General features: G+C 35.9%; 1 protein-coding gene across 5 annotated transcripts in view; it reads right to left on the reverse strand.

The window, feature by feature from the left end:
• The window catches only part of Cdh8 (cadherin 8), a 390,092-nt gene that overhangs the window by 133,640 nt on the left and 229,796 nt on the right, over window positions 1-26,656 (reverse strand). For all 5 annotated transcript variants that reach the window (XM_040740772.1, XM_040740771.1, XM_040740770.1 and 2 more), the window contains exons 5-7: window positions 23,691-23,858; window positions 19,461-19,648; window positions 15,568-15,821 (exon numbers count right to left, since the gene is read on the reverse strand). In XM_040740772.1, coding sequence (XP_040596706.1) covers window positions 15,568-15,821; window positions 19,461-19,648; window positions 23,691-23,858 — 610 coding nt within the window. The remainder of the gene's footprint in view (window positions 1-15,567; window positions 15,822-19,460; window positions 19,649-23,690; window positions 23,859-26,656) is intronic.

A 26,656-nucleotide genomic window follows, 5' to 3' on the forward strand; every position in this document is an offset into this window, starting at 1 on the left:
TCATTGATGGAAGGTAGAACACATGCTGGCCTAAAGCCAGGGACTCATCAGTTGGAACTTAATGAGGGTTGGGTGTCACACCAAACTCGTAGTCTTAGTCACCCATCTATAAATTGTAAAACATACCTGCTTTGAAGTGATTTGAGAATAACTGATAATCATTATAAAGTAAGTATATAAATAATGAGATCTTTGAGGGACCAGACTACTTTTAGTAAAGAGAGTCCAGAAGTAGAAAGAGGTGAGTAAAGATCCCATTTCAAATACTTTACTAGCTCTGAGAAAAGCAAACTGTACTGAAAGACTCAAACGCTATTCCCAAACTCTTTGTGGTGTTTGTCTACATTGCTATTCACCTCTGGGACTGTGGGTATCAACAGAACATAGACTCCAGTAGAAGAGGGGAGAAACTACACTGACTTTCTAGGTCGAGGTTCATCCACAGTCATCTTTACCACTTGGCACCAGTCTTTGTTGAGTTTTCTTTCTGAAGAATGTCTCTCCTATTATTCTTCAAGCATTTTCCTGACCTCTGCTCTTTACTTTCAAAAAAAGAGGCTTTATTCATCTACCTTAACACAAAAAGACTGCGATTATTTTTGCTGCTGTTATTTAATAATGCTGTGTGGAGATAGTAATTTATTGAGTCAGGTCATTATTACAGGTGAATCATGTTATGAAAAAGATTGGAGAAAAAGGGAAAATGGGGAAGGAAAAGAGAAAGCAGTTTGTATCCTAGTATTACTGTTCAAAAAGGAAATATATGCTAGCTAATACATTGATTTTATGTATAAATTTAAAGTATCCTGATTCCTTGAGATTTTATGTATTATATTTGTGTATCCTTCACACAACTAACTGCTTATGATGTTTTAGTTGAAAGTTACAGCTTCAAGCAGAATAGTATGCATAATGGAGAATGACCTTCCTGCTACAATAAGAAAAAAAACTTCTCTTTAATACATTGGGAAATAAAAGTGAGAAAATGAGCTTCTTGGGTCATGATTATATAATTTTTCCTGATGAGAGTTTTGGAAATAGTTCCTTTCAATGTAAAATATTAAAAGATAGGTTTAAGAAGCCATGTCATCTGTAATAACCAGCATTCACAGAAATCCTATTGAAACTTTCTGATTTGTAATCCATAGAACACATCACCAGTATTCGTCTGACTGTAGTTGTGGAACTAAGACTACGTATGCAAGAAAATGCACAAATTAGTTGCTTAGCACATGGATCAAAGTGGGGATTTAACACGAAACTCAGTGACCATATATGAACTCATGCCATTGGTTTTATTCAATTCTCTCAGAAGAGTTTAAGAAAATAACATTGCTTGATTTTGTGAAAACAATTGAGTGAATGCTGTGTTGAGTGTCAGCACGCTGCTGTTGTTGCTGATCATTAAGAACAACTTTTACTTGATTAATGTGGTACCTCAACAGACATAATGCAACTTCATTTCCTCAAAACAGTATTTGGCTCAAAATTCCTACTTCTTACATGCATGTGTTTGGATGCAAAAGATTGATTGCTTATAATGCATGCGCACACACACACACATACACACACACACAGAAAAGACACATACACACCAAACAAAGACACCCAATATTTCTTAACTTCTTTTTTCTTAGCCCCAATGCTACAGACCCACAGGAAGCCTTCACCCCCTCCATCTGCTTTTCCCCCTCTGCAGTTAAGAATGAAACAATTTGATGATTATAATCACTTTCAGGATTTATCGGGTTCTCTTGTTAGTCCCTGTGGCTCCAGGGCCACACAATCAAACTGCAGGTTGAATAAGGAATATACTCCAGAGTTTTCTGAATTATTATTACAACCCAGTTAACAAACAACATAATGTAAACTTCATTCTTCTAATGGTGATACTGGTGAAATATCAGATTATTTTCCAAAGGCTTAAGTGTGGTGGTATATTGTTTATGATTTAATAAACCTTTCCTGGGAATCAGAATGTAAAGCCAGCCACACTAGTTAAACTCAGGACTCAGGAGACAGAGGAAGATGGATCTCTGTGAGTTCAAGGCCACACTGGGCTACATGAGTGAATCAGTCTAAAAGAGCAATAGATCTCATGCCTTCAATACTGGCACTAGAGAGATGCATAAGGAAGAAGCAAAGGATCTCATGTGAGATTCAGTTTGCAGTCACAGGGAAGACAGGATCTCCATTTCAGCCGTGGTAGAGGAAACAACTACGGTCTGGTTCCTTTGCTTTTCTGATCTTCAGCTTGAACCCCAATATCCGTCTCTGGATTTTCTTTATATTCATGCTACACTTAACTCCTTAGTTTGTAACCTTTTTGCAAAGTACAGGTATGTCTTTCTAAAGTCAACTCACCAAAGAAAGACATAAGTGGGGATGGTAAAATGCTCCCTAAATAAGATAATGCATGTTAATTTCTCAGATTGTAATCAAAAGTATTGTGGAAAGAGTATTTATTGTGGAAGAAACTTAGGCAGGTATCTCTGTATTAAACATCAAATAGACCATTTAAATGATTCTGTTATCTGAGCTCCATATGAAGACAAACAGTGTTTTGACATTTCTCCTTGTAATTGTCACAGTACAGAGAAAGCAAGCTCAATCAATATGTTTATGTGGTATCTGTTATTTTACCTGGGGTCAAATATAGATACACTTTTGTTGTGAGATATTTGTGTAGTTGTGAAGGTGTATTGAAGTTATTGGTGTTATAAAAAACTAAATGATGGCCAGGCGTTGGTGATGCATGCCTTTAATCTGAGCACTCAGGAGGCAGAGGCAAGGGGATCTCTGTGAGTTCCAGGCCAGGCTGGTCTACAGAGCAAGTTCCAGGACAGCCTCCAAAACAATACAGAGAAACACTGTCTAAAAAAAATGAAAAAAAAAAACCTGAATAACCAGTAGGTAGGTAGGTGGTGTAGGCAGAATTTCCTGGGAGAGAAATGAAGAGGAGCAAAAATCTAACACACAGTAGAAGCCTAGAGACGGGACAGGAAAAATGAGATAGAAGAGAGACAACACCATGTGGTAGAATGTAGATGAATATAAATAGGTTAATTTAAGTTATAAGTGCTAGTTAGCTAGTTAGGAACAAGTCTAAGCTATCGGCCAAACTTTCTTAATTAATAAGATGTCTCTGTGTCATTACTTCGATCTGGATGGTGGAACATATAAAGATTAGTTACACAATTTGTTGCGAGTTTAGAAGTCAATGAAGATCTGTATCCAGAAAAAAAATGAAGGAGAACATTACAGATGAAACCTCAAATGGTTTAATTTTAGGTAATGGAAAATCATTTCAATGACTATTTAAAATCTTCATTATTCACTTTGAAGACAAAGAAACTACAACTAATATCAGTGAGTATTGATAGGACTACTACAAATCAAAAATATTAAGACAACGTATTATTGAAAGGTAGCATATTAATTCTTAAATGATTACCTTTTAGCACTATTGATAATATCAATTTTAACTTCTCTTTCCACAAATAACATTCAAATTAAGCAAATGCTACACAGACAAAATGATAAAAATAGCACCTCACCATTTAGCTGTCAATATAGACAATATCCATTATTGATGCTTAGTAAAACATTGGCCTAATTATTATATCCTTTCTATTGTTCATTATAATGATAATGCTTATATATTAATTTCTTTTACTTATTCATCTAAAATAGGAGTGTCATCCATAAAAAATTAGACTGCATTAAATATTCTAATGCTTATAATTGTAAACAAAGATACTATATAATTCCACAGACATAAAGTCTTTGAAATCACATGTACAATATCCTGACTGTGGTCCTATAATAAGCAATAAACATATTATAAATGATAAGTAGCTATCAAGAAGACTGATTTTGATCAGCTTCTTTATTTTCAATTTTGGTCAAACTCGTACACAATGCAGAAAATTACTCACAAAAAAGCATGCACACCCAAGAGTAATAATAAACAAATGCTGCATAATTGTATCAAGGCATTTTCAGTGAAAATTTTATAAATTTGCTTATGTTTTAGAATTTTAGCTGGACGTCAGACTTATTTAACCACAACAAAAGTTATTGTAGTAAGCACTGAGAATGTACTGGTTAGTAAGATAGGTATGCTACCTGTTGCAAATTAGAAATACAATACTATCAAAACCACGTGTTTATTCTAATGTTCAAAAGAGAAAGCTTAAGCACATCTCAGCATTCTGCCATATGTGATATGTGATTCTTTCTGTGGCACAAAATATTTTAATATTGTTAATTCCCATCTTCTTACTGAATGTCTGTCCCACACCGTTAGATACTTTCTTATACTAATCCCAACATCATACATTTTATATCCAGTTGATGTAAGCCTGAATTCTTCCTTCTTGGCTAAATCATAGGTCAGTCCTGTGACTACACCCTTCCAACCTTTATCAGTCCACACCTGATCTAATATCAAATCCTTCCTTTGAGATGGCAGTGATGTCTTCCGCTGTCCTTCCTATATACTGAATACATTTTTCCCATGATTTTGACCATTTTCTAGCACTTCATAAATGTTATTGTATTTATTACTATTTTGTGACAGTCTTCCCAGGGATTCTAATACAAATGTGTATGCACACAACCTAGGTAACTGAGGATGAAAATTAAAGATACTCCAATGTACAACCTGATAAGCTAAAGAGTTCCTATTGAATTAGTTATAGGAATATGGTTAAAGGGCTATTTACAGGAGCTAAAATTACTAAAAGACAGCTGCACCACCAAAATTCCACGAAAGCTAAAAACCTGTAGCAAACTGCACAACTTGAAATGAGCTCAACAAGTTGCCCATTTTTTTTCTGGGCATCTTAACTGCTTTGACTCTACTATTCAGCTGAGTTGGCCTGAGAGGTGTTTTTTAGCAGTCTTTACTGCATCCATAACCATGGGAGGAAGGAGGGTGAGGTAGCATAGCGCATATTGCTATTTTCAGGTACTTCCTGGAATTTCAGTGTTGTTTACTTTGTGAGTTTAACAAATTGCTCAGGAAGGTAGGGTGTTTCACCTGCCTTTAGAACTTATGCTTCAAGGAGCTTCTCCACAAGATGGGATGTTTTATCTTGGATGAAAGAACTGTACAAGTATAAAGCTGCAAACATCTGTATATCATCACAAATCAGATTTATACCTAGGGACTTGTTAAAAGACAGAGAAACAAGGGCAAGGCATCCCCTTTGGTTGCAATCAGATGCCCTTAACAAAGTCGATCTAATAGACTTTTTATAGAACAAGAAAGCAGAGATTTTCCACTCTCAACATGTGAGCGTTCCTGAGATGATTCCCCATTTTTTCCTCTACATCATGGTAGTATTTATCCCTGGCATACAAATAGAGCACACAATGAGGGATGCTCTCTCAGCATGGACACTTGAAGGAGGGCCTAGACACTACCCTGTATGACATGACAGACTCTGGAGATCCACCATGGAGGACCTCACCCTCCCTGGGATCAGAGTAGAGATTAGGTGGGGAACTGGGGGGGCCTGGTGGGGAGGGATGGTGAGGAGGGGAGGGAGAGGGAGCTGGGATTCACATGTGAAACAAACTTGTTTCTAACTTAAAGTAAAAAAAAAAAGAAGGGGAAAAACTGATTGTCCTTCATCAACAGCAAGACTGGTTGTTCAGTTTCAGATTGGAGTGTAGATATTTATTGAAAAATACTTCATTGAAATGATTCCTATGTGTATCTTGATATCTGATAAGACTTCAGCTTATCCTTTCCATGATATAGCTAACTGACTTATTCTGCCTCATGAGCAAAATGATGTAAGCATAACGCTACCCAGATTCTTTAAGCAACAGTGAACATATCAAGTCATAGAAAATGGAGAGAGAAGAACCTGCTAAAAGTCATCATCTGCCTCAGTTCCTCAGAGCCCTTACAATAGACATCATTGAGGTCAGGAGAAAGATGAAGCAGATAGGAGATAAGGGTTTCAGTGTCAATCTATGAATGAAACAAAATCTCCTCTCCAAGAAGATACTTCCACAGCATTTTCCAGAATTCTCCTTTCATACTTTGTCTGGAGTAGTGTTTTTCTACACAGCTACACCAAAGAGGGCAGCTTTAGCCCTAGGGAGAGCCCTCAGTGGATAGAATTCCCACACAAATGTGAAGACTTGAATTCAACATCAAGGTATCATGTATAGATGAGTAGTGTTTCTGCTACAAGTTGAAGAGTAATGGCAGGAGACTTCCAGGAAGATTGTGGGCCATTTAGTCAGAAGTGCCAACAGTGAAGAGGAGAAATTCTGTCTCAAGATATAAGGTGAAGAACAATGACCAATATCTGAAAGGTTTTTTTTCTTTTGTTTTGTTTTATTAAGATGGCCGGATTTCTCTGTGTAAACCTGAATGTGCTGGTACTCTCTATGTAGATCAGGTTGACCCTGGACTCACAGAATCTAACTTCCTCTGCCTCTTGAGTGCTGGCACTAATGGTGTGTTCTTATTTATGAATGAATGTCATGGAATGAAGATAGGACCCATGGATACTAGCAACCTAAGACAGCAAGGAAATGCCATTTCCCATCAAGGTAGTCATGTTCAATCACAGCTAATTTTATAGATTACAAAAGTTTTACTGAAATATTTTAGGAATCTTATCTGAAAAATATTTCCAAGGTAGAATAAAATCCTGAAAGGCCATGCCATGTAGTTATTGAATTGAAACTGTATGAAGCCAATTCCCTGTGTTCTTAGTGAGGAAGTCAGTGAACTTCTTCAGAATAGATGTGTCTGACTTCATCATTACTGTTATCTCTATTATACTCTGCAGTTGTGTCAGTAGATAAAATGAGAATGACTTCATGCTAGCTCACAGGCTGATAGTGCAGTCAAAGAATTCATTGACATTACTAATCTCTCGTCCTTTAATGCACTTATTAACTATACAATCAGAGAGGAAATCATCTAGTAAAAAGAAAACACATAGCTTGGTATGACCAAGCACTGTTATATTTCACTGTGGTGGATCATGTGTTAGAACATGGAGGAATTCATGAACTCAAGTGCTCTCACTTTAGCATTTCACTTTTAGTGTTCTGGGTACTCCAAGAGCTCACAGGCAGACTGTGCTGCATCTCCACTCATTTTTAGAAAACACCTCACTCCTTATGAAAGGAACTTAATGGGGGATCCTAGAGCAAAGAAAGTTGAGTTCAACCTGATCTGCACACAGTCTCTGTGTTCCTTAGAATACCCTGGGGAATGGCTGTCCTTGGAGAAAGGTAATACAGTTTAAATTTTCAAATTTAGCAGGAGCAAATGCACTTTTATAGTATAAAAAATGCTTTGTTCAACATTGTCTGCCTTCTTTCTCTGGAAAATTTACAGGAGGATACAATTTTGAGCTGACTGCAAGTGAAGACGCTATTTAGAGCCATACATAATAAAATAAACCCCTTAGTTATGAATCAGTTATTATATTTCACTGAGCTCCAACTGTTTCTTTCTCACTGCTTAATTTCATTCTCGCTTTTGTTATTACGCCTAAAGAAACCATTTTAGCATTTTTTGCATGCACTTTGAGAATCAAAACTTCCATCTACAAATTTTTGGCTTTTTGCCTCTAATTGCTCTACTGGTTGTTCTAGCTACTTTAATAAATAATATTGTCTGCATTCTGCTAGTTCCAGAACTGTGTTTATTTATTATTTCTCTAAGGGAGAATGGTATCTTTGTGAAAGAGAGAGAGGAAGAGAGACTCAAAAACAAACAAAAACAAAACAATAAGCAGAGTCCACTCTCCAAATTAGTACAAGGTTTTCTATAAGATGGCAAGATTGCATAGTTTTACATTAACCCCATCAATAAGTTATAATTACTTACACTCTGATTTCTTAAGGAAATTTTTCTTAAAGCTTGACTCCAAGGTTCTATAGTCTGACTTTATGTATCATAGCTTCTCAAATGGTTATTCAATCATACTTCTTACATTAGAATATGAGTACCAAGGCATGAGATATATCTTTGTTAGAAACAGCTTTCTGGAAACTGATCTCAATGACTATAATAAGGAGAACAACCTGAAGTGTGAATGGGGGACCGTAAAGGTAAATGAATCAAGGAATGAATGCATACATGCATGCATGCATGAATGAATGAACGAGTGAATGAGTAAGTGAGTGAATGTGCCTATATAACACCATGTGCTGAATTAGCTATAACCAATTTCGTTAGGAATAGAAAGACTTTGAAATGGTATTGAGAGAGTCTGTACTTTAAGTTGGGAAACAATAAAACTTGGAGGAAATGAGCATAGACATCAAATAAATCAAGGTTTAGTTATTTACACTGATTAGATTCTTGTCACTAAACCCTTGTAAATGCCATGTAGGAATTACAAATGGTGCACAATCTATGCAAAACAGCAAGGAATTTTCTCAAAACATTAAAAATAGAGCTGCAATATGACTTCGTAGTTCCACTTTTTGAGTATTTACCAGAAAGAAGTGATGTAATCATCTCAAAGACATTAAAATTGCCAAGTTTACTGAGGTATTATTCAAGACTTTTGGGAGAGGAATCATATATATGCCTACTGGATGATATTAGATAAGTAAAATACTATATATATATATAATATCATTCAGTCTGAAAATGGAGATATCAAAATATATAAAAATATAGCATTTGAAGACATGACAATAAATTAAATAAGCTTGCAACAAAGGAAAACGACTTCATGGTTTGTTTATATAAAGTATCTAAACTTGTTAAACTCACTAGGAGAGGTGAGAATAGTTATCAGAGTGTGGAACTAAGGAGCTGCTGATGAACAATCATGACTTTAGCTGCATTGGACTGTGTTTACAGTACTGGGGTTAGCTCTTGGCAATATTATGAGTCTTTCTCTCCCTGTCTCTGTTTCTGTCTCTGTCTCTGTCTCTGTCTGTCTCTCTCTCTCTTTCTCTCTGTCTCTCTCTCACATACACACAACCACCCACCCAGCCACACACACACACACACACACACACACACACACACACACACACACACACACACGAAGGTGTACTATTGAAAGACTAAGGAGGAAAACAGCCAAACAGCCAATGTAGAGTATTATTCCAAATTAATTCAGTGTTCTGCATAGTCAGAAATGCTTCTCTTTCAGTGTCCCTGGTGATGCTTGTGGTGAGGAGTGTTTTCATGAAAAGGCCTCATTAACAGCCAGCCTGGAAACCAAAAGGAGGTAAAAAAAAATGCCATCATACCAGGAGGAAAACAGCAACGCATTGCTCTTGGGTTGAGTGGGCACTTATGCTTAGGAAAGGGATCAGGACAGCAGACTCTGTGGCCATTGTGATCTGGTGTCAACCACCTATTCTCTTGCTAAGTGGTCACTGGTCTGACATTTAATCAGTTCATGAAATCTCATTTGAATTAAATATTCTGAAAACAGCAGAAAACTACTGCTTTGAAAACAGTCTCCTTTCACTTCAAAACCACAGTGACCCCCATTATAGACTTCAAATAAGATTATTGTAGGGGAATGTGCCACCTGTGTTTTACATGCAAATATCCACTTATTTTTAAAATTCACTATATGCTAGATATATTTCATCTTACATGCATATAGTTCACTACATTTTACACCATTTCTGCGAGTTTGTCACAATATATGGCATTTTAAGCAAACATCAGTTGTCATCATTCTATTCTCACTAAGAATTTGAGATCCAGTAGGTCACTCATGGACTTAGTAGTTAGTGATAGGAAACTCATGTCCTATCACTAACTATCATGTCCTGCACCCATAGCAAACTGATACATTCTCATATACATGCCCCTTATCCTTTCAGAATTTTACCTTCCTTTCAGCAAAGCTAAAATTTTACCATTTCTCATAACTTTGGAATGATACTAGATTCATCAAATAAGCTTCATATGGATTCCTCCATTCATCTCCCAGATCACGTCATATATCTCAGCCAGTAGTAACACACCATAGACAGCAACAAGGCAGATGAATGAGGCCATCCCACACAGACTTGGATTAACACCAGTGTTGAGGTATTTTTCTGTTTCCCTTATAGTCACAGCAGTTTTGGTGAAACAATGTAGAACATGAAGAATGAGTTAAAATTGAAGTTGATCACTGATAAAGAAAGGAACTATGTCCTACAGATGGAGAACAGATACTGGAGTGCCTAAAATGCCCCGTGCAAGGATCTAGTCTAGAATGTTGCCAGTGGATACTTTTCAGTCTGTCTAAGGCAGACTAGCAGGAAGAAAACCTTTGGGTGGTAAAGCTTGAATAAGGAAACTAATTTGTACAGGTGTGTCTTTCTAGAGGATGTTGAGGCTGTTGTCTCCTCAAATCTCTCTCTCCCTCTCCCTCCCTCTCTCTCTCTCCCTCCCTCCCTCCCTCCATTCTTCTCCTCCTCCCTCCCTCCCTCCCTCCCTCCCTCCCTCCCTCCCTCCCTCCCTCCCTCCCTCCCTCCCTCTCTCTCTCTCTCTCTCTCTCTCTCTCTCTCTCTCTCTCTCTCTCTCTCTCTCTCTCTCTCTCTGTGCCTCATAGCTGTCATATTGTGAGCAGTCTCTTTAGCAACATGATGCCAACTTTGATCCATGGACTCAAAGCAGCATTGCCCCATAACAGGAACCTGAAAGTCTGAGAGCATGAGCCACTAACCCTTCTCTTTCTAGTGAGTTGATTGTAGGTATTTTTCTACAGGGGTAGAAGCTGATCGTATGAGTTGTTTTTCTCATTGCTGTAACAAAATACTTAACAAAAAGCAGTTTAATGAAGAGGGGTTTACTTGTGACTCACAATTTGAGGTACAGCTGATTATGCCAAGGCAGGGAAGGCAGCAACTATTGAGGCAGCTGGTCAGCTTCAACCTCCAGTTAAGAAGCAGAAAGCGAAAAATGCCAGTGCCCTTGGGGTAACACTGCTCTTGTAAAGCAGAGTGGGCAGGAGGGCTTTTCCACCTCAATCAAACCTTTCTAGGAAAACACTCTCATAAATCCTCTTAGTGATATGATCCCATAGTGATTCTAAAAGCAGTCAAACTGACAATGAAAACTACTCATCTGTTTGTGTGATACTTGAAGAGTTCATTGTTCAGTCATCACCTTCCTATATTAAATGAGGATACTGACTAGACATTTCATCATAAAGTGTTATCACATTAAATTAACAAAGACCTTAAGACATATTGATCACATTGGTGGGAATATTGTAATCATCTGCATGAACAAATAAGAATAAATGATGTTATTTACATTATTTATATTCTTTGAAATGTATCTTTTATATATATGTTATTTTTAAATTTAAATGTAAATTAGAAACAAGGTTGCTTCACATGTCAATTCCAGGACCCTCTCCATTTCCCTCCCCTTCTCCCGTGCCCTCCCACCAACCCCCCAATATCCCCTTATTTCCCCAGGGAGGGTGAGGCCCTCCATGGGGGTGTCCATAGTCTGTCATTTGAAATATATCTTAGCCCAAATAAAAAAACAACAAATAATAGAATAAGCCGAATCTACTGCATGTTCTACACAGATCTAGCCACTCTTACTGTAGTTCTCTTCTCAACTACTAAATATTTAATTTTCGTCGAATTGTTAAAAGGAGAGGCTTGAAGAGTTGTTGGGGTGGTGTAATGTGCTGATTACTCTTGCAGAGGACTTTAATTTAATCTCTGGTTCCCACATGGTTGCTCACATAAATCTGTAATTCCTGATCTAAGGGTTCCCATGTCCTCAACAGTCTTCACACTACTCACACACATGGTGCACAAAGCTATTTGCAGGCAAAACACACAGTCATGTAAAAATAATAACCTTAAAAAAATTAAAATATGTGACGGTTTATCCCTTATTAGCTAGCAATGCTAATAAATGTAACATCTAATAAAATGACTTCAATGAGCTGTAAGAAATATAGCATCTTATACAATGGAGAAAGTTAGAGATCTGGAAGTCTGACTGCTGCTGCAAAATAACAATGATATGACTTTTTACTTATTCTGCCTAAGTTGAGAAACATTATCTTTAAATAAATTGTCAGAAATTATTCTACATTACTGAGCAACATGTAGTAGAGGAAAAAAAGCAAATCCTGAATTAATGTTCCTGGGAAGGGAACAGTATAATCATGGGTTTAATGTACAGCACTGCTCAATTTCCTCTGGATTAGAATATTGAGACATGCAGATATGAACATAGATCTAGATGCAGGTATAAATATTTCAAAGTTCAGGATATTTCTATTGAGGAGCTGTGTTCAAAAATGAATTGTAGAGGAAGTCAATGAGCCAGTAAATTACTGCATGATTTACATAGCAGATGCCACAATAGCTAACTATTTTTTTAGGAAGACAAGGCAAATATTATCCTGAAAGATGGATACATTCTTATCAGTGTAGGAAATACAGTCATTCTAAATAGAAAATAGTGTGTAGCTATCTGTTACCCGGAGACTCCCTGAGCTGTCACATCCTCTAGATCTATTTTAAAAGGAAAAGTTGTTCCAAGACCATCTGCTAGCTTCATAATGGCCTATGCCCTGACCTGGTGAGTTGGGAAATTTAATTTTCTTGTCAAATTAGCCATTTGTGTATGGACATAGGAAAGCTACTTTCTATAAGCCAGCAGGCAGAGGAGGGTTGCAGAAATGCAGAGATGATACTGAAAGGGGCGGGGGAGCACTGGTTCATACTTTAAGTGTCATCTCTTGGGGCCAGTCGACCTGCCAGCTTAGTGGAGCCCACAGTCTCCGTGACATATCGAAGTCTACCACACATACTTTGAAACAGTATCTGTCTCTTCTTTGTGTGAGACCAGAGACAGGTCAGAACTTGCGTGGCATATATCAGAAGCACTGATATGTCTGCGTCAACAAAGCACACTTGATCTGTCTGTCTCTTCCCAATGCCTCCCTGTAACTGAACTTAAAAATGGCCAGTTTTGAAGCTGGATTGTTGCTGCTGAAGAATCCCTAGCTTCCTCCACAAGAACTTTTCTAAACAGTGACAGTAACAGATATGACTGTAATCAGTTACAGTGAGAACTGCAGCTTGACTCCCTGGGAACTGGAATTACTTCAATAAAACTGGTTTCCCATGAGTATCATTGAGAGAGTATAAAATGTGTTAAAACAACGGGAGTGGGTTTCGACTGTGGTTCATGCCCAGATCTGTGGTTCAATTGTTTCCTTCGTTTTGAGTTACAAAGCTCCCTAAACCTCATTCCTGAAAAAGAACATGCCATTTCATAATAATAGCATTGTCACTGGTGTGGTGGACACTGTATTTGACTGTATTTGGAATATATATATATATGTATGCATATATATTATAATGTGTATCCATTATATGCATTATATAGTATATTATGTATACATAAATAAGGAATATATATTCCTTGTTGGACTATATGTGTGTGTGTGTGTGAATCTGTGTGAGATGATAATGTGTGGATCCCTTATTCCTTAGAGAATCAATATTTAATATATTCCTGAGAATTTATGTGTTGTTTGCTTGTAACAAGCAGAAATTTCATCAAACCAATATTTGAAATTAATTACATAATTGAACTTCAGTTGTAGCCATCAGGTTTACCTCCTTCAAATTCTGTCTCATGCTTAGGGTTGTGAGAACATGGAAGAAAGATGAAAATCATTTATTCATGCAACAAATACAACTGGACATATTCATGTTAGATCCCATCACAAAGCCATTGCACAACTGCATTTTGTAGCCAGGAAATGAATGCCGATGTAAATTTATTTTTTCAGGATGTTTTTCCACCCTTACATTTCACATTTTACTTTCTCACAGATATAATTCTTCCAACCAGATGAAGGATATTGTCTATGTCCATAATGATTATTTATGTTCTGAGATGAGAATGGCGAGCAGGACATTAGTCAAATCCTCAAATGGATGACTAACTTCTTACTTGTTTTCGTAGTCTGTGGTCTTTTTAGGGCCCCAAATTTAAAAATAAATTGTATCTCAATAATAGCGTTGATGACTATGAAAATTATTCCCATTTTGCCCCAATCTTCTGTTATTTGAGGCACTAATTGTCCTGAAGAATTTCTTCTCCACATCTTAGCTTTATCACCCTCAAGTAATGGGAACTTAGTATATTGTAAGTTCATAAACAGATGACAATGGAAAGTAATAATAGGTAATTATTAAGGTATGGCTCTTCTCAGATGCTGTGCGCATGCTCTCTTTAGATGTTTCTACCCCTCCTGCTCATGTTTCAGCTCCTCATGTTCCCACAGCTTTCCTAATACATTACCTCTTCTTCTACATTTATTATTGTTAAATGCATGTATCTATGTAACTAAAAATTCCAAAAGAGTCATAAATGCTTTGTTTCTTCAAAAGCATAGGCTTGTTATATTTTCCAGGTATACAGTGAAGGACATGAAAGGGCCAATACATAAACATATTGATGACAAAAATGGGAAAGCAACTATTAAACTAGTATCTAAAAATAAAATAGTATTATAAATTTTAAAGTGTAAATAAATAAAAGTTCCGGAAAATTTAGTTTCCTAGAGATTCTCTGAAATGTCACTGCAAATATGCCAGTCCTAGATACGTGTAGCCTAGAAATAGCAAGTGTATTCTTATACCTTCCCTCTCAAATACACACTCACATACACCTTCTCTCTCTCATGCATACTCATTCACTGTTACTCCTCTCTCTCTCTCTCTCTCTCTCTCTCTCTCTCTCTCTCTCGCACACACACACACACACACACACACTCGTCACAAATCTTAAACATATTATTAGTCAACACTTCAACCTTGGAGACAAGCACACAAGATAATAGAAGCTCACTGTTCGGAGTAATTTCACCTTGAGCAGCTATACTGTCATCTGTTGACGTCTAAGAAAGAAAAGATGTCTACAAATCAATAGAAAAGAACAGAATTGAGCTTCATTTTAAAGTCAAAAAATAATTTGAAGAAGTGATTGTTGTTCATCCTAGGAAAAATTTCTAAGCAAGAAAATTTAGAACATGAAGCATTTTTAAAGGACACGGAAACATTTGTTTTTCTGTAAAAGAAACCGGTCCAGATATGCTGACTTATCAGATATGTTCACAAACTGAGAAGAAGGCAATTTCAAACCCACATTCAGAAACAAGGCAGGGTCTACTAAATGCAGTGACATGGTGGTCTCATACCTCTGAATTCTAATAAATAATTCACTATATCTGTCAGAAGAGACAAAATACAACTGGCAATGCCCATGCAATACTAAAAAATAAAAAAGCATAAAATGAAAAATATCCATCCCAAAGTGCTATAAGTTGCTTGCGATTTTGCATCTCCATATAGCTTTCCCAAGAGTTGGCGTAACTTGTTTTATTTTGATATTCCTGTTTCTAGCATTGTCTGTAGCTCTTAGTAGACAAACATATGAAAGTACACACCACCCACACACAGAGAAAGGATAAAGTGGCAGAAAACCCTTTATCACAGAAGAACAGTCCCAAAGGCTCCTTCTCTTGTCCTACAATGTAGCAAGTACTACAATTAAATAAGAAATACCTTATTGGACTAGAAGTAATATCAGGGTCACGTGCTGTCACTTGGCCAATCACAGAGTTCAAAGCTGCATTTTCATGAACTTCAAGGAGGTAAGTTGGTGAAGAGAAGACTGGGGGCTCATCAGCATCCTCCACAACAATTTTGACTGTTGCTGTATCCTTAAAGGGTCCCCTGCCACTGAAACGGGGGTCGATGTGGATATTGGCTGCCTCCACCTTCAGTGTATAGGATTTTTTGGTCTCAAAGTCCAGAGGCTGTTAAAAAATGACAAAGATGAATGCTTCTCTCTAAACCACAGCACCAAGAACAAATGAGTATAATGCAGATAGATGGAAGTTATTCTCATTTAAGCCAGTTTGTGACTCTTAATGGGATCCATTCCCCAAGACTTAACCTGTAAATTTTGCAGGCATTTATTGATACTTGTTTATATTACAAGCTCAGCAAGTATAATCTATTGTTCTGTTTTGTTTTCCCCGTTTCACTTAGAATTCACAAAATATTCAGAGTCATGAATTGTGACATCAAATGTTCACTTCAAAGTCATAATAAAATTTTACTATTGATGACATGACCAGCATGCTAATCATGTGGTTAACCGGGTTTCTGCTGGTGACAGATAAGGCAGCATTGAATACAATCTCTATCTGGGAACAATATTCTGGCCTTTCTGCAACCGTGTGTGAAAAGGAAAGACTAGAAAATATCATTGTTTAGTACAAGGAGACATTGCAAAGAATGATTTAACACTAATCCTAACAAAGAGCATTTCATACCATTTCTAAATCTGTTCGACTTTAACTGATTATGTGGCAGAAATGGGTTCCTTAACTTTTAGAACATTCTGAGGTCTCTGTCAAACATACGATGCAATGGAATAGGCAAACATATAAAGGATATGCTTTCACAAACGACATATTTTGGTTTATATTTAGAAAAATGAAGAGTGAAGGCAAATAAATTCACACAGGTAGGTCTGACTTTCTGTCACACTAACCACTTAAAAATTGAAATTATATAATTGCCCTATCATTGATGATATTTCTGAAAGAGTCATCATCCCTTAACAGTCCAAAAGACTTTGTCAATTATGGGTGTAAACCAAGTAATGTAAGAGTTACATTCCCTAATATACATTAAAACTCCCAAGTGTACCAGAACCCATCTAGGCAAATTTTTGGCAACTTATAATACTCCAGGTTTTTAAAAAATGTAAGTCTGTCAGGATTCAAGAAGACAGTTTATGTATGCATTGCAATTTCTTGGAAGAAACAGAACTTTAAATCTGCATTGCAGATTTTTAGAAAATACGAAGCTGGAACAAAAACTAACATCAGTGAAGTCTTACAAAGAGCTTGTGAAAGATTAAATATATTCTTATTTCAAACATTCAAGTTGATTTTTATATTTGAATTCAGATGTAATGGCACTTAACACTCATCCCCAATATTTTTAGGTGAACAGTGTAAACACACTTCCCTGTTGTTTCTGAAATAACAATGTGTCTGTGTATAGTTTGGAAGAGATGATTTAGGATGGTATGAGAATATTCAAACTCTGTAAATCACCCGTACCATGATAGTCTTACCTTTCCTTGCACTTTACAAAATTTGTTCAAAATGTGCTCTGTAATGTATTAATAGTATTACTAACTGACAGATAGCAATTGTGTATATGTTAAAGTACAATAATATTTTAATATGCAAATCGAGGACTTGGTCAAGTCAATTGACATATCCGTCATCACACTGCTTTATCAATTTGGGTGTATATTAACAATCTTTTCTTCTAGAAATACTGTGCCCATCACACTGCACAAAATACAAATAAATATTGTCTAGTGTTGTACTTTGGATACTTTGATCAACATCTTTCCTTTTCTTTATATCATGCATTCTCACTTTCCAATCTCAAATAGCTCTCTAGGTATTGTCAACATAAATTCTAGATTCTTTCATAGAAGGAGCACAGGGCATAGTCTGTCTAAATGGGTAGATAGGCTCCCTGTACCTTATTCCATTTGTTGCTTCAGTAAAATTCAAAACAAGGCAGTTCTCCAAGGCAACTGGACTTTTTTTCTCTTTTTATCTGTGATTTTCAGCCCAACACAACAATAAAGTGTCCAAACAAACTCTGCATCCTTAGGATTTTATCAGTTAAAAAAACAGTGGCATATTAACCTATAGAAATTTGACCCTTCATATACACTTTTCCAAAATTAACTTGTGTTTTGCATATCATGAAACACGTAGCATATGCCACCAAGTTTATAAAAATTAGTTGACAGTATCACAACGAACAGCTCATTGTTTAAGTTTACAAATGTACTGAACAGGAACAAAGATAGCAATTAATAAAAACAATAAAAATGGAATGAGGATTTTTTTAGCCAAGGAATATGGTTATGAGTCATTTAGTGATTGACTTAAACATAATAATATAGCACTCTAGTAGAAATGGAAACGTTTACATATTATTCAACTGTTTGTTCAAAGCTCTGACCTTGCATCCCAGCATGAGAATATTGTTGCTCACCAAAAATTTAAAATACATATAGTCAATGTTCCTAAAATTGATTGTAAACATTTTTAAACGAAAATATATCCAGAAAATTCCAGGTCTTCATTGTTGATTCTCTTCAATAAAGAAGTTAAGGGAATTGCCATTTCACATACATTTTTGAAGTCCCAGAGATAAATTATTATCTTACTCATGATAGACAAGCACATTTCCTCAGAGCTACATTCCCAGTAAAATATTATTTTCATATCACAAGATAGAATATCATAGTAGGCCTACTGTTGTGTGCTTTAATGCTTACAAAGACAGCAGGTACAAAATTAATTGTTCCCAATAATGTGTACCAGCATATATTTTCTTATTCATAAATTAGATAACCTATTTAAAATATCATGTGCGACAAAGATGTGAAGAATATTAATGAAAAAATATATTCCACGTAATCCATCATGATAGATCTCTCTTTACACAAGTAAAACTCTGTACCCAAACATCATGATCTCTTTGTTGTATGCTTTTTGAAGAAGGAACAGTTCATGACCAAGAACATGAATTTAAAACCATACAAATAATTCACATGTACCACCAAAACAACATGAAAACAAGAACAAAACACTAGACAAAATGATTAAAATTTTCATTTTTTTCAGAAATTTATCGTCTTGTTCTAATGGCCTCACTTTTAAAACATGGAAACCATGAGATTTATTTTGTGTAATACTTAGACTTTTGATACACAGCTTAAACACAACCAATGGTAGGAGAGTTTATCTTCATCCTGAGCTTCAGAGCTACATATGATGCCTGATTCTGAGCATCATACTTGTTTTAGAATTACTTTTAAGCAGAGTTTCAATAAGGACTTGGGGAAATGTCATCACATTTGGGAAGGATATCTCAAGAACCCGGGTACCACAGCTATGAGAGTTACACAGGGAAATCTTAAAAATTTTTGAACTTGTTGCCTGTAGGGCACAATTGAGACATGTTCCTACTGAGAATCCATTAAAACTGTAGGTAATTGTACCCTGGATTAGTTTCATCAGCCATTTTGCTCTCATTGACTGAGGGTTACTTGACTTCAATGCCATGCATAAAAACTGAGTGATTTTCTTGCCTCAGAGAAGAAATCACTGAATCATAAATGTTGAGGTAAGTAGTAAGAGAATAGCTACATCCGAGTAACTGTTTATTCGAGTGACATGTGAAAAAGTGATGTGGTCCCAAGACACTGGTGATACTGAATTTTCTCATCCCATCCTCCTGCCTAAATCCAAGCTCTGGGTTTTTCCTGTTTATTCAGTTCTCAGATATTTCAAAAGATCTGTTCCTAGGAGATTTTTAAAAACTGAAGAAAATACTCTTTCTCTTACCTTTCTTAGTCTTATTACACCATCCTGGGCCTGGGCATCAGAAGTAATTTCAAAAAGACCTGTCCCATCTCCATCAATGATGTCATAGGATGACTGTGCATTTTCACCAATATCCTGGTCATTTGCTTTAACCCTTCCTATTGCAGTGCCAAGAACCACATCCTCTGGTACTGAGAAGTGATACAGACCTTTAGAAAGAGGAGAAACCCTGGGTAGTACACAAACACTATTCACTCTCTGATTAAATTACCACAATTACTCGGACATTTCCAGTCTTCTGGACATATCTAGAGATATTATCAAGACAGTGCTAGACATGGTGAAACATCTGTTCAGTAGAATGTACAGTCATTAAAACAAAGTAAAACAAGTTTTTCTAATAAATAGTGAACCCTCTTCAACATGCTTCAGAGACAGAGAATTCACATATCTAATCATATATTTACCAAGTATTTATTTGTAGTAACCAGATCAGAATATTAGTGAGTCTATGTGAATTTTCTTTCCTATTTTCTGGATAATCACAATGCCTGCCTGTAGGGATATTCATTATTGCCCCACATAAAATATTAAGCTAATTTCAGCATAGAGAGATGCAGTGGGTAATACATTGAAAGTCACTTTTGAACTTACTTTTATATTTACTAACTTGTAGGCCATTTTTGATAAAATCCAATTACTAAACTTCTGCTGTGCCCTGCAGCAAGCTGTCCAGATACATGAAATACTCCTCTTGTCACTAAATTCTTCATTGCTCTAAAGACTAAAATCCTACCTTCAAAACTCCCTAGGCAAAAATACAATTACAGTGTGTTTTCTCTCTCCTATGGGGACTGTAAAGCACGTCCAATCAGTGACATTTGTCCTGTTTTTATTGCAGCTTCTTAGTTGAGATGTTGGTTGCAGTCATGTGCTTTGGTATAGTAGAAGCTAGGGGTACTAGACTACTCTCCCTGGCCATTAACACATTTCTGCTCACCTGTCCTACATCTGTCTATCTCTTCTTGTATTTCTTTGCCTTAGGGCTTTATATTGCCTTCAGATTCCATTTCACCCATTGCATGTCAGGCTGGAAGAATTGCCCCACAGATGCTGTCATCAAAGACTCACAAGGGTTAGTTTATGAAATACCCTACTCCACCCTTCTCTAAAGGGATAACAGAGTTATTGGCAATTTTTAAAAATGTTTGCCACAGTTCAGACTTTTCTCAGTAGGATAAAGATACATTAATCCACTGATTTTATAACCTGTCCCTTCTCACTTTCCTACTGGTGGTCCTTGGGGAAGTTAAATAACTCATATTCAGGTTTTTTTGTCTTAGGACCTGTTTCATGTAAACCCAACCTTAGACAACCAGGAAGACTGAGTCCTATTTGCAATCACAACAAGGGGAAAAAACCCATTCGTTGGACAACAAGCTTAAAGGAAAAGTTAAATCTATAGAACTCAACCTAATTACAGCTTAAACTCAAATTCTGAACCATGGATAACCATAGTTTGTATTAACTGATAGAATTTGAGTCTAGATTATTTGATGAATAAGTTCCTAAGTACCTTTCTTTAATGGTGAAGTAATACTCCCCGAAATCACAATGTTATGGAACTGAAGAAGAAAACCATTTTGCAAGCGGTTTTAACCTAAGGTGGGAAAAGAAAGTTATTCTACCTAACAAATGATTCTCTCAAGGTTTTTTATTCTGAGTGAATTTGTAGATTATCCCTTTGGTGTGCTTATTATGTAAATAGCCAGTTAGTGGACCTCATCATACTGCCAGTCCTACACCATAGAGCCTTGAAAAGCTACGTAATTGGAACATTCTTTGTACCCTACTTTTTCTGTAGGGTCACCAATCAGTTCCCAAATCATAACACAGATACTTATTATTCTTTGTTACAAGTGACCTGTCTCAACTTATGCAGGTTTCTGGCTAGTTCTTTTAACTTTAACTTATTTATTCTTATATAACCTTTGCTTCAGGCTTATTATCTTTCTTACTTCTGTATATCTTACTTTCTCTGATTCTCTATGTCTGGCTGGCTAGTGCCTGCCTGACATCTTACCCTTGGCATGTTCCTAACTCTCCTTCTGTTTGTCCTCCTTTTTATTCTCTCTGACTGCTACTCTTACTTATCCATTCTTGCTTGGATGTTGATCATTCAGCTGTTTATTTGACCAATCAGGTGTCTTCAGCAGACAAAGTGAAACAGATGCAGCCTATTTTTACAAAATTAAACACACATCCTTACATTGTTTCACAAGCACAGCACAAAGAAATGTAACCCAGCTTTACCTAGTTAAAATAATATTCCTTAAAAGTTCTGTGTGTTCTTTTCATCTCCATCAAGGTACTCATGGTTAATAATCATTACTTCCACAAAAAGGAATGCTTGAGAAACTCACCTATCTATGTTGAATTGAAAGAATCATCTTTCTGGAAAAGGTGAGCTGCATATGACTGAGTGAAATACAAAGGAAGCAGGAAGCAAAATAAAAGTCTGGGGAATGGATATGATCAATTATTTCAATAATTTTTCTTAAAAGGGTTCTAATTCATGGGGGAGACAGGAATAAAAAGTTGTACAATTCTATATGAAAATACGTCTCTACATTTTCTGCCTTGGGACTTTTAGGAATAAATTCTTAATTCCTCATCAAATGTTTGATTTAGAGCTCCCACCTATCTCTTCTAGTCTCTCCTTTCATTTACTGGTTCCTCCCTTTCCTTTCACAAAAGAGTTTTCTTGTAATGTTTCCTAGGCCAGCAGGAAACTTCACCAGGTTCTTAGCTGCTGATATCAGAAATGTAACGTTATCTTTTTAAAAATCATAAGGCAATTCATCCTTAGACTTACATAATTAACATCTAAGAACTTTCAGGCGCCATACTTTATTCTACTTATACCTCTACCATCTTTGCATATTATGGCTTATGAAACTTTCATAATGAAAGCTTGTAAACTTCTACTCAATGGACTGCAATGTGGTGAAGACACATGTCCTTTTATTTATTTAATTATTTATTTATATATTATGTCTCGTTAACAAACTCACTCAGTTCACCCAAAAATTAAGATATTTCTAATGATCGCAGACTAAACATCATGGTACTTAACATGGCATACTAATTCAGTCATAACTCATTTTTCTGAGCCTCATTTTCAGTACCTTTCATCAAATCTAATTCCCTGGCCTCCTGAGAGTCAATGGCAGAAAAACACTTTATTATTTTTATATTGTTTATATTTAGGGGAGCAATAATTTACTGTATAAACACATAACTAATTTGGAAGTGTGCACACATATGAAAATTAAGGACAATACTTGTTGCAATACCCTTAAATAGAAATAATTGATGTTTCCATTGATTGAAGATTAGATAAGTAAGCAGTGGTGCATATGACTATAACTTTAGTGTATTTTACAGCCATAAAAATGAGTGTCTTTTCATTTACATCATGGCTGAGCATAGAGGACATTACATTAAATCAAATGAACTAGACTAAAAAATCCATCTAATTAAGCTCATTTGAGAATAATTTTGTAAATAAGAAAACATATTATAATTGAATATGTATTTATAACCATAGATTTTTAGCACTGGTATGCATTCTCCCTCCATTGGCATATTGATTTCATCCTATTTCATGTAATTCTATGCATCCTTCATTTCTCAGTTCAGGAGTCCTGACGTATGAAAGACTTCAAAAATTCCTCATCATATTACTTGGATAAACACTTATAAGAATTGTTTTATGAGAGGAAGAGAATGTATGTAAATTTTGATCATCTCCCTGGTCTACTGACAGTTGCTGCCTAAAATTCTGTTGAGGATGCTAAAGCTGAATATACCCTCAACAAGATGGAGTCAGTAGTTACTGATGTCTCTCCTGCTTGCAGGAAAGTGGATGTCTGTTTGGAAGCAGCTTTAATGTGGAGTTTCTTCCCTTCTAAAGACTTCATTTCTTTTCTACAACAATAGCATTAATCATGGATCAATGCCAGGGGTGAATTTTCATCATTAACTCAAGTTCTTTCTGATTCAATTATCTGCTATGCTCTTGATAGTTGGTGTTTCATGATGTGCTTGAAATTATGAAAATGGAGATAAATGGGTGTGTTGGTATACTTTTCAAGTAAGCAGTCCATGGTCATTATCAGGTTCTGTAATGATGAGGAAATTTTTACTAGAAATCTGCTTGATTTGTGGCTAGTGCAGGAAATCACTTACTCTGTGCAAATTTTGGAGGATTGTCATTAACATCAGTAAGGGTCACTGTAAGTGTTGTTGTTCCCGATAGACCTCCAGAATGTCCTCCCATATCTTTGGCTTGGATTACGACCAGGTATTCCTCCTTGGCTTCTCGGTCCATGTTCGGAAGGGCAGTTTTTATAATAGCTGAGGTAAATGAAGGAAAAATGAACTTTAGTAGCGCATTCATTATGCACTGACTGTGTCATATACACAGACACACAGACACACATATGCATATATCAAATGCCTATTAAGATTTTGTTTTCTGCTGATATTTAGTTACTATTTGACTGTAATATTGATGTTGAGTCTAAATGTGGTCATAGGAATTCACAGATAACCTAAAAAACACCTATTGTAAGGCATTAAGAGATTTTGTAAAAATATACTTTAGAAAACAAACTGCCTAAATCACAGCATAGACTCATCTTAGCAGGAAAACCTTGCAAGTGAAACAATTCTGCAATTTATCACACACCCCAATTCCCTTAGAAGATGAGTAAATCAACAAACAGCTTGGAGGCTCTAAGGTCAAAGATAAATTATTCTATGGCTCACAAATACATTGAAAACAGACAAAGCATTGATGCTTGAACATAGAATTTTAAAATGAACTTTTCTTTTGAAACTAGAAAAAAAGCAATAAAAATAAATGAATTAGTAGAATCAGCTCAGACAAATAAAACACCAATCAGATGTAAAATAGACAGATGTTTAAATCCTAAGATAATGTTATTTATTTACACTTTCATTTAACAGCTTAGTTGTATAATTTTCTCTACTATAAAAGTAACAACTGTACCAGAAATCTAGGAAGACACAAAAACAGAACAACATGGAGGAGAAAAACATCATTGCTACCTTCTTTTATAGTTTCTTCTGATATTTCTTTAAGTTTAATTAAAAATTGCCTGATAAGGTAGACATATTAAATTACTGTTTTAATATTTTGTTAAAGACTGAAAAATTTGCTTATATATCTCAGAAGTTCCTTTGAAAGGTCTTTACATGGTCCTGTATCTACTCACATGCCTTTGTTCATTGATATATATTGCAAACATTCTGACCTACTTTCACGTTCATTATGGGCTTAGGACTTTTGCATGTGCTTGTGAACATGCAAACACAAATGACTATTATTTAGAACTTTTTTTGCAATACATAATACTCACAGGTACATTGGTTTACATCAAAATCTTTTGATGAATTTACCAAATTAGCTAAACAGTATCATAGTGAGACCACATCTAACCTATTTGTTTTCCTCACTTTTCCAGGACCCAATATTTTGGTTATGAGGTCATTAGCTAAATCTCTTTCTCTTTTCTATTGCTCCTTTTCCTTCTCCATCTCCACCTCCTCCTTTTCTTCCTTCTTCTTTTTCCTTCTGTATCTTTGGCTGTTATTTGTTGTTTTTCATTGATAGAAATACCCAATATCTCATGCCTTCTAGTCAAGTATTTCTACTGAGCTCAACCCCCAGTTCTGTCCTGTGCTTTCGTGTTTCTTATACTTTCACTTAAGTATGTGTCAAAGGAATCCCTTCAATTTTTAGGTTCCCACAATTAAATAGTGCTATTTAGTGTTGCACATTAAAATGAGGTTGTAAGTGAAAAAAATTGTCCAAACTAAAAGAACATTTCACTCCCTCTTTCTATCACCATAACACCAAATTGTAGGCCAGCTCTATCTCTCACTTGTAGCCCCCAAACATAATAAATGTTGATCACCCCGACCTCACTTTCAATCCTATAGCTTCATGAATATAGGTAACTCCTACCCTCGATTCTAATCCAACAACATCTCTGTTTATCCATTCTAAAACCGTACCTCCAATTTCTTTTAGAACTTACAGTTTTAATTAAACTGTCTATCCGTGAAGTGTTTCCAAAGACTTTGGCTCTTTGAATAACTTGGTAGCTTGAGAGGTGTAAAAGTAACAAGAGTCATTGGAGCACTAAACAGTCTTGGGAAGTACTGTGAGTTCATTAGTCATTGCCAATACTTTTGTAGCAAGGCTACCCATACAGTCAGTATTTAGTTGAATTACACAGCTTTTTTTTAGAAATATTTGTGATTACATAATGACATGTCTCAAGAGAATTATTCAGGCAAGATCAGGTGAATTCAGGGTGGTATGGTGAGATGCCATGCTCAGTCTTAAGGCATTATATAGGGAGCTGACCCTGCCCCAAGCAACTGATAGTACCAGATTATGTTGACTCCTCATAGGAGCACTTACCCTAGAGGAGGAGTGGATTGGGCCTGGGTTAGGGGGGAAATGAGGCGGAGGAAGAGGTGTGGGAGGGAGAACTGTGGTTGTAATGTAAAATGAAAATCAAAAAATGGAAAAAAGAGAATCATTCATTACAATATTTAACATGCTATGTACAACTCAGAGATCACACATCTATTGTTAAACCCAAACAAAAAATAAATGGAAAGCTATAATCATCATTCAGATTTGAATGAGTCACTATTGAGAATACAAAAAAAGAGCAAGAAAAGCTACAGGATAACGAGACTCCATCATGATCATGTTGGTATACTCTGCTGTAGCTAGGCACTTCCAGAATTTGGGATCTTGTTTGCTGTATATGAGCCCAATTTTGAGTCAGAAACTTTTCGGTTCACATAAGATTAAGAAGAATGTTTATAAAATTTAGACATCACTATCATCTATAGTCCACTATCATCTGGTCCATTACAATATTCATTGGGGATTGTAATTTGATATAGTCTTTTTAATAGGTGCAAAGTTTTGATATAATGCCTCCATAAAGATAGCAAATGTTTTAAGAAATAGGTTCAGGTTTCTACATAGAACCTATCATGTTACTTGAGTACAAGAATTTCTTCAACTTCTTCAAAATAATGGCACCTTGAAATCTACTAACATCATCATTTTTATACATCAGAATAATTTTTAAAGTGATATCTCA

This window comes from Mesocricetus auratus, unplaced genomic scaffold (genome assembly GCF_017639785.1).
Source record: "Mesocricetus auratus isolate SY011 unplaced genomic scaffold, BCM_Maur_2.0 Super-Scaffold_100714, whole genome shotgun sequence".
Lineage (NCBI taxonomy): Eukaryota > Metazoa > Chordata > Mammalia > Rodentia > Cricetidae > Mesocricetus > Mesocricetus auratus.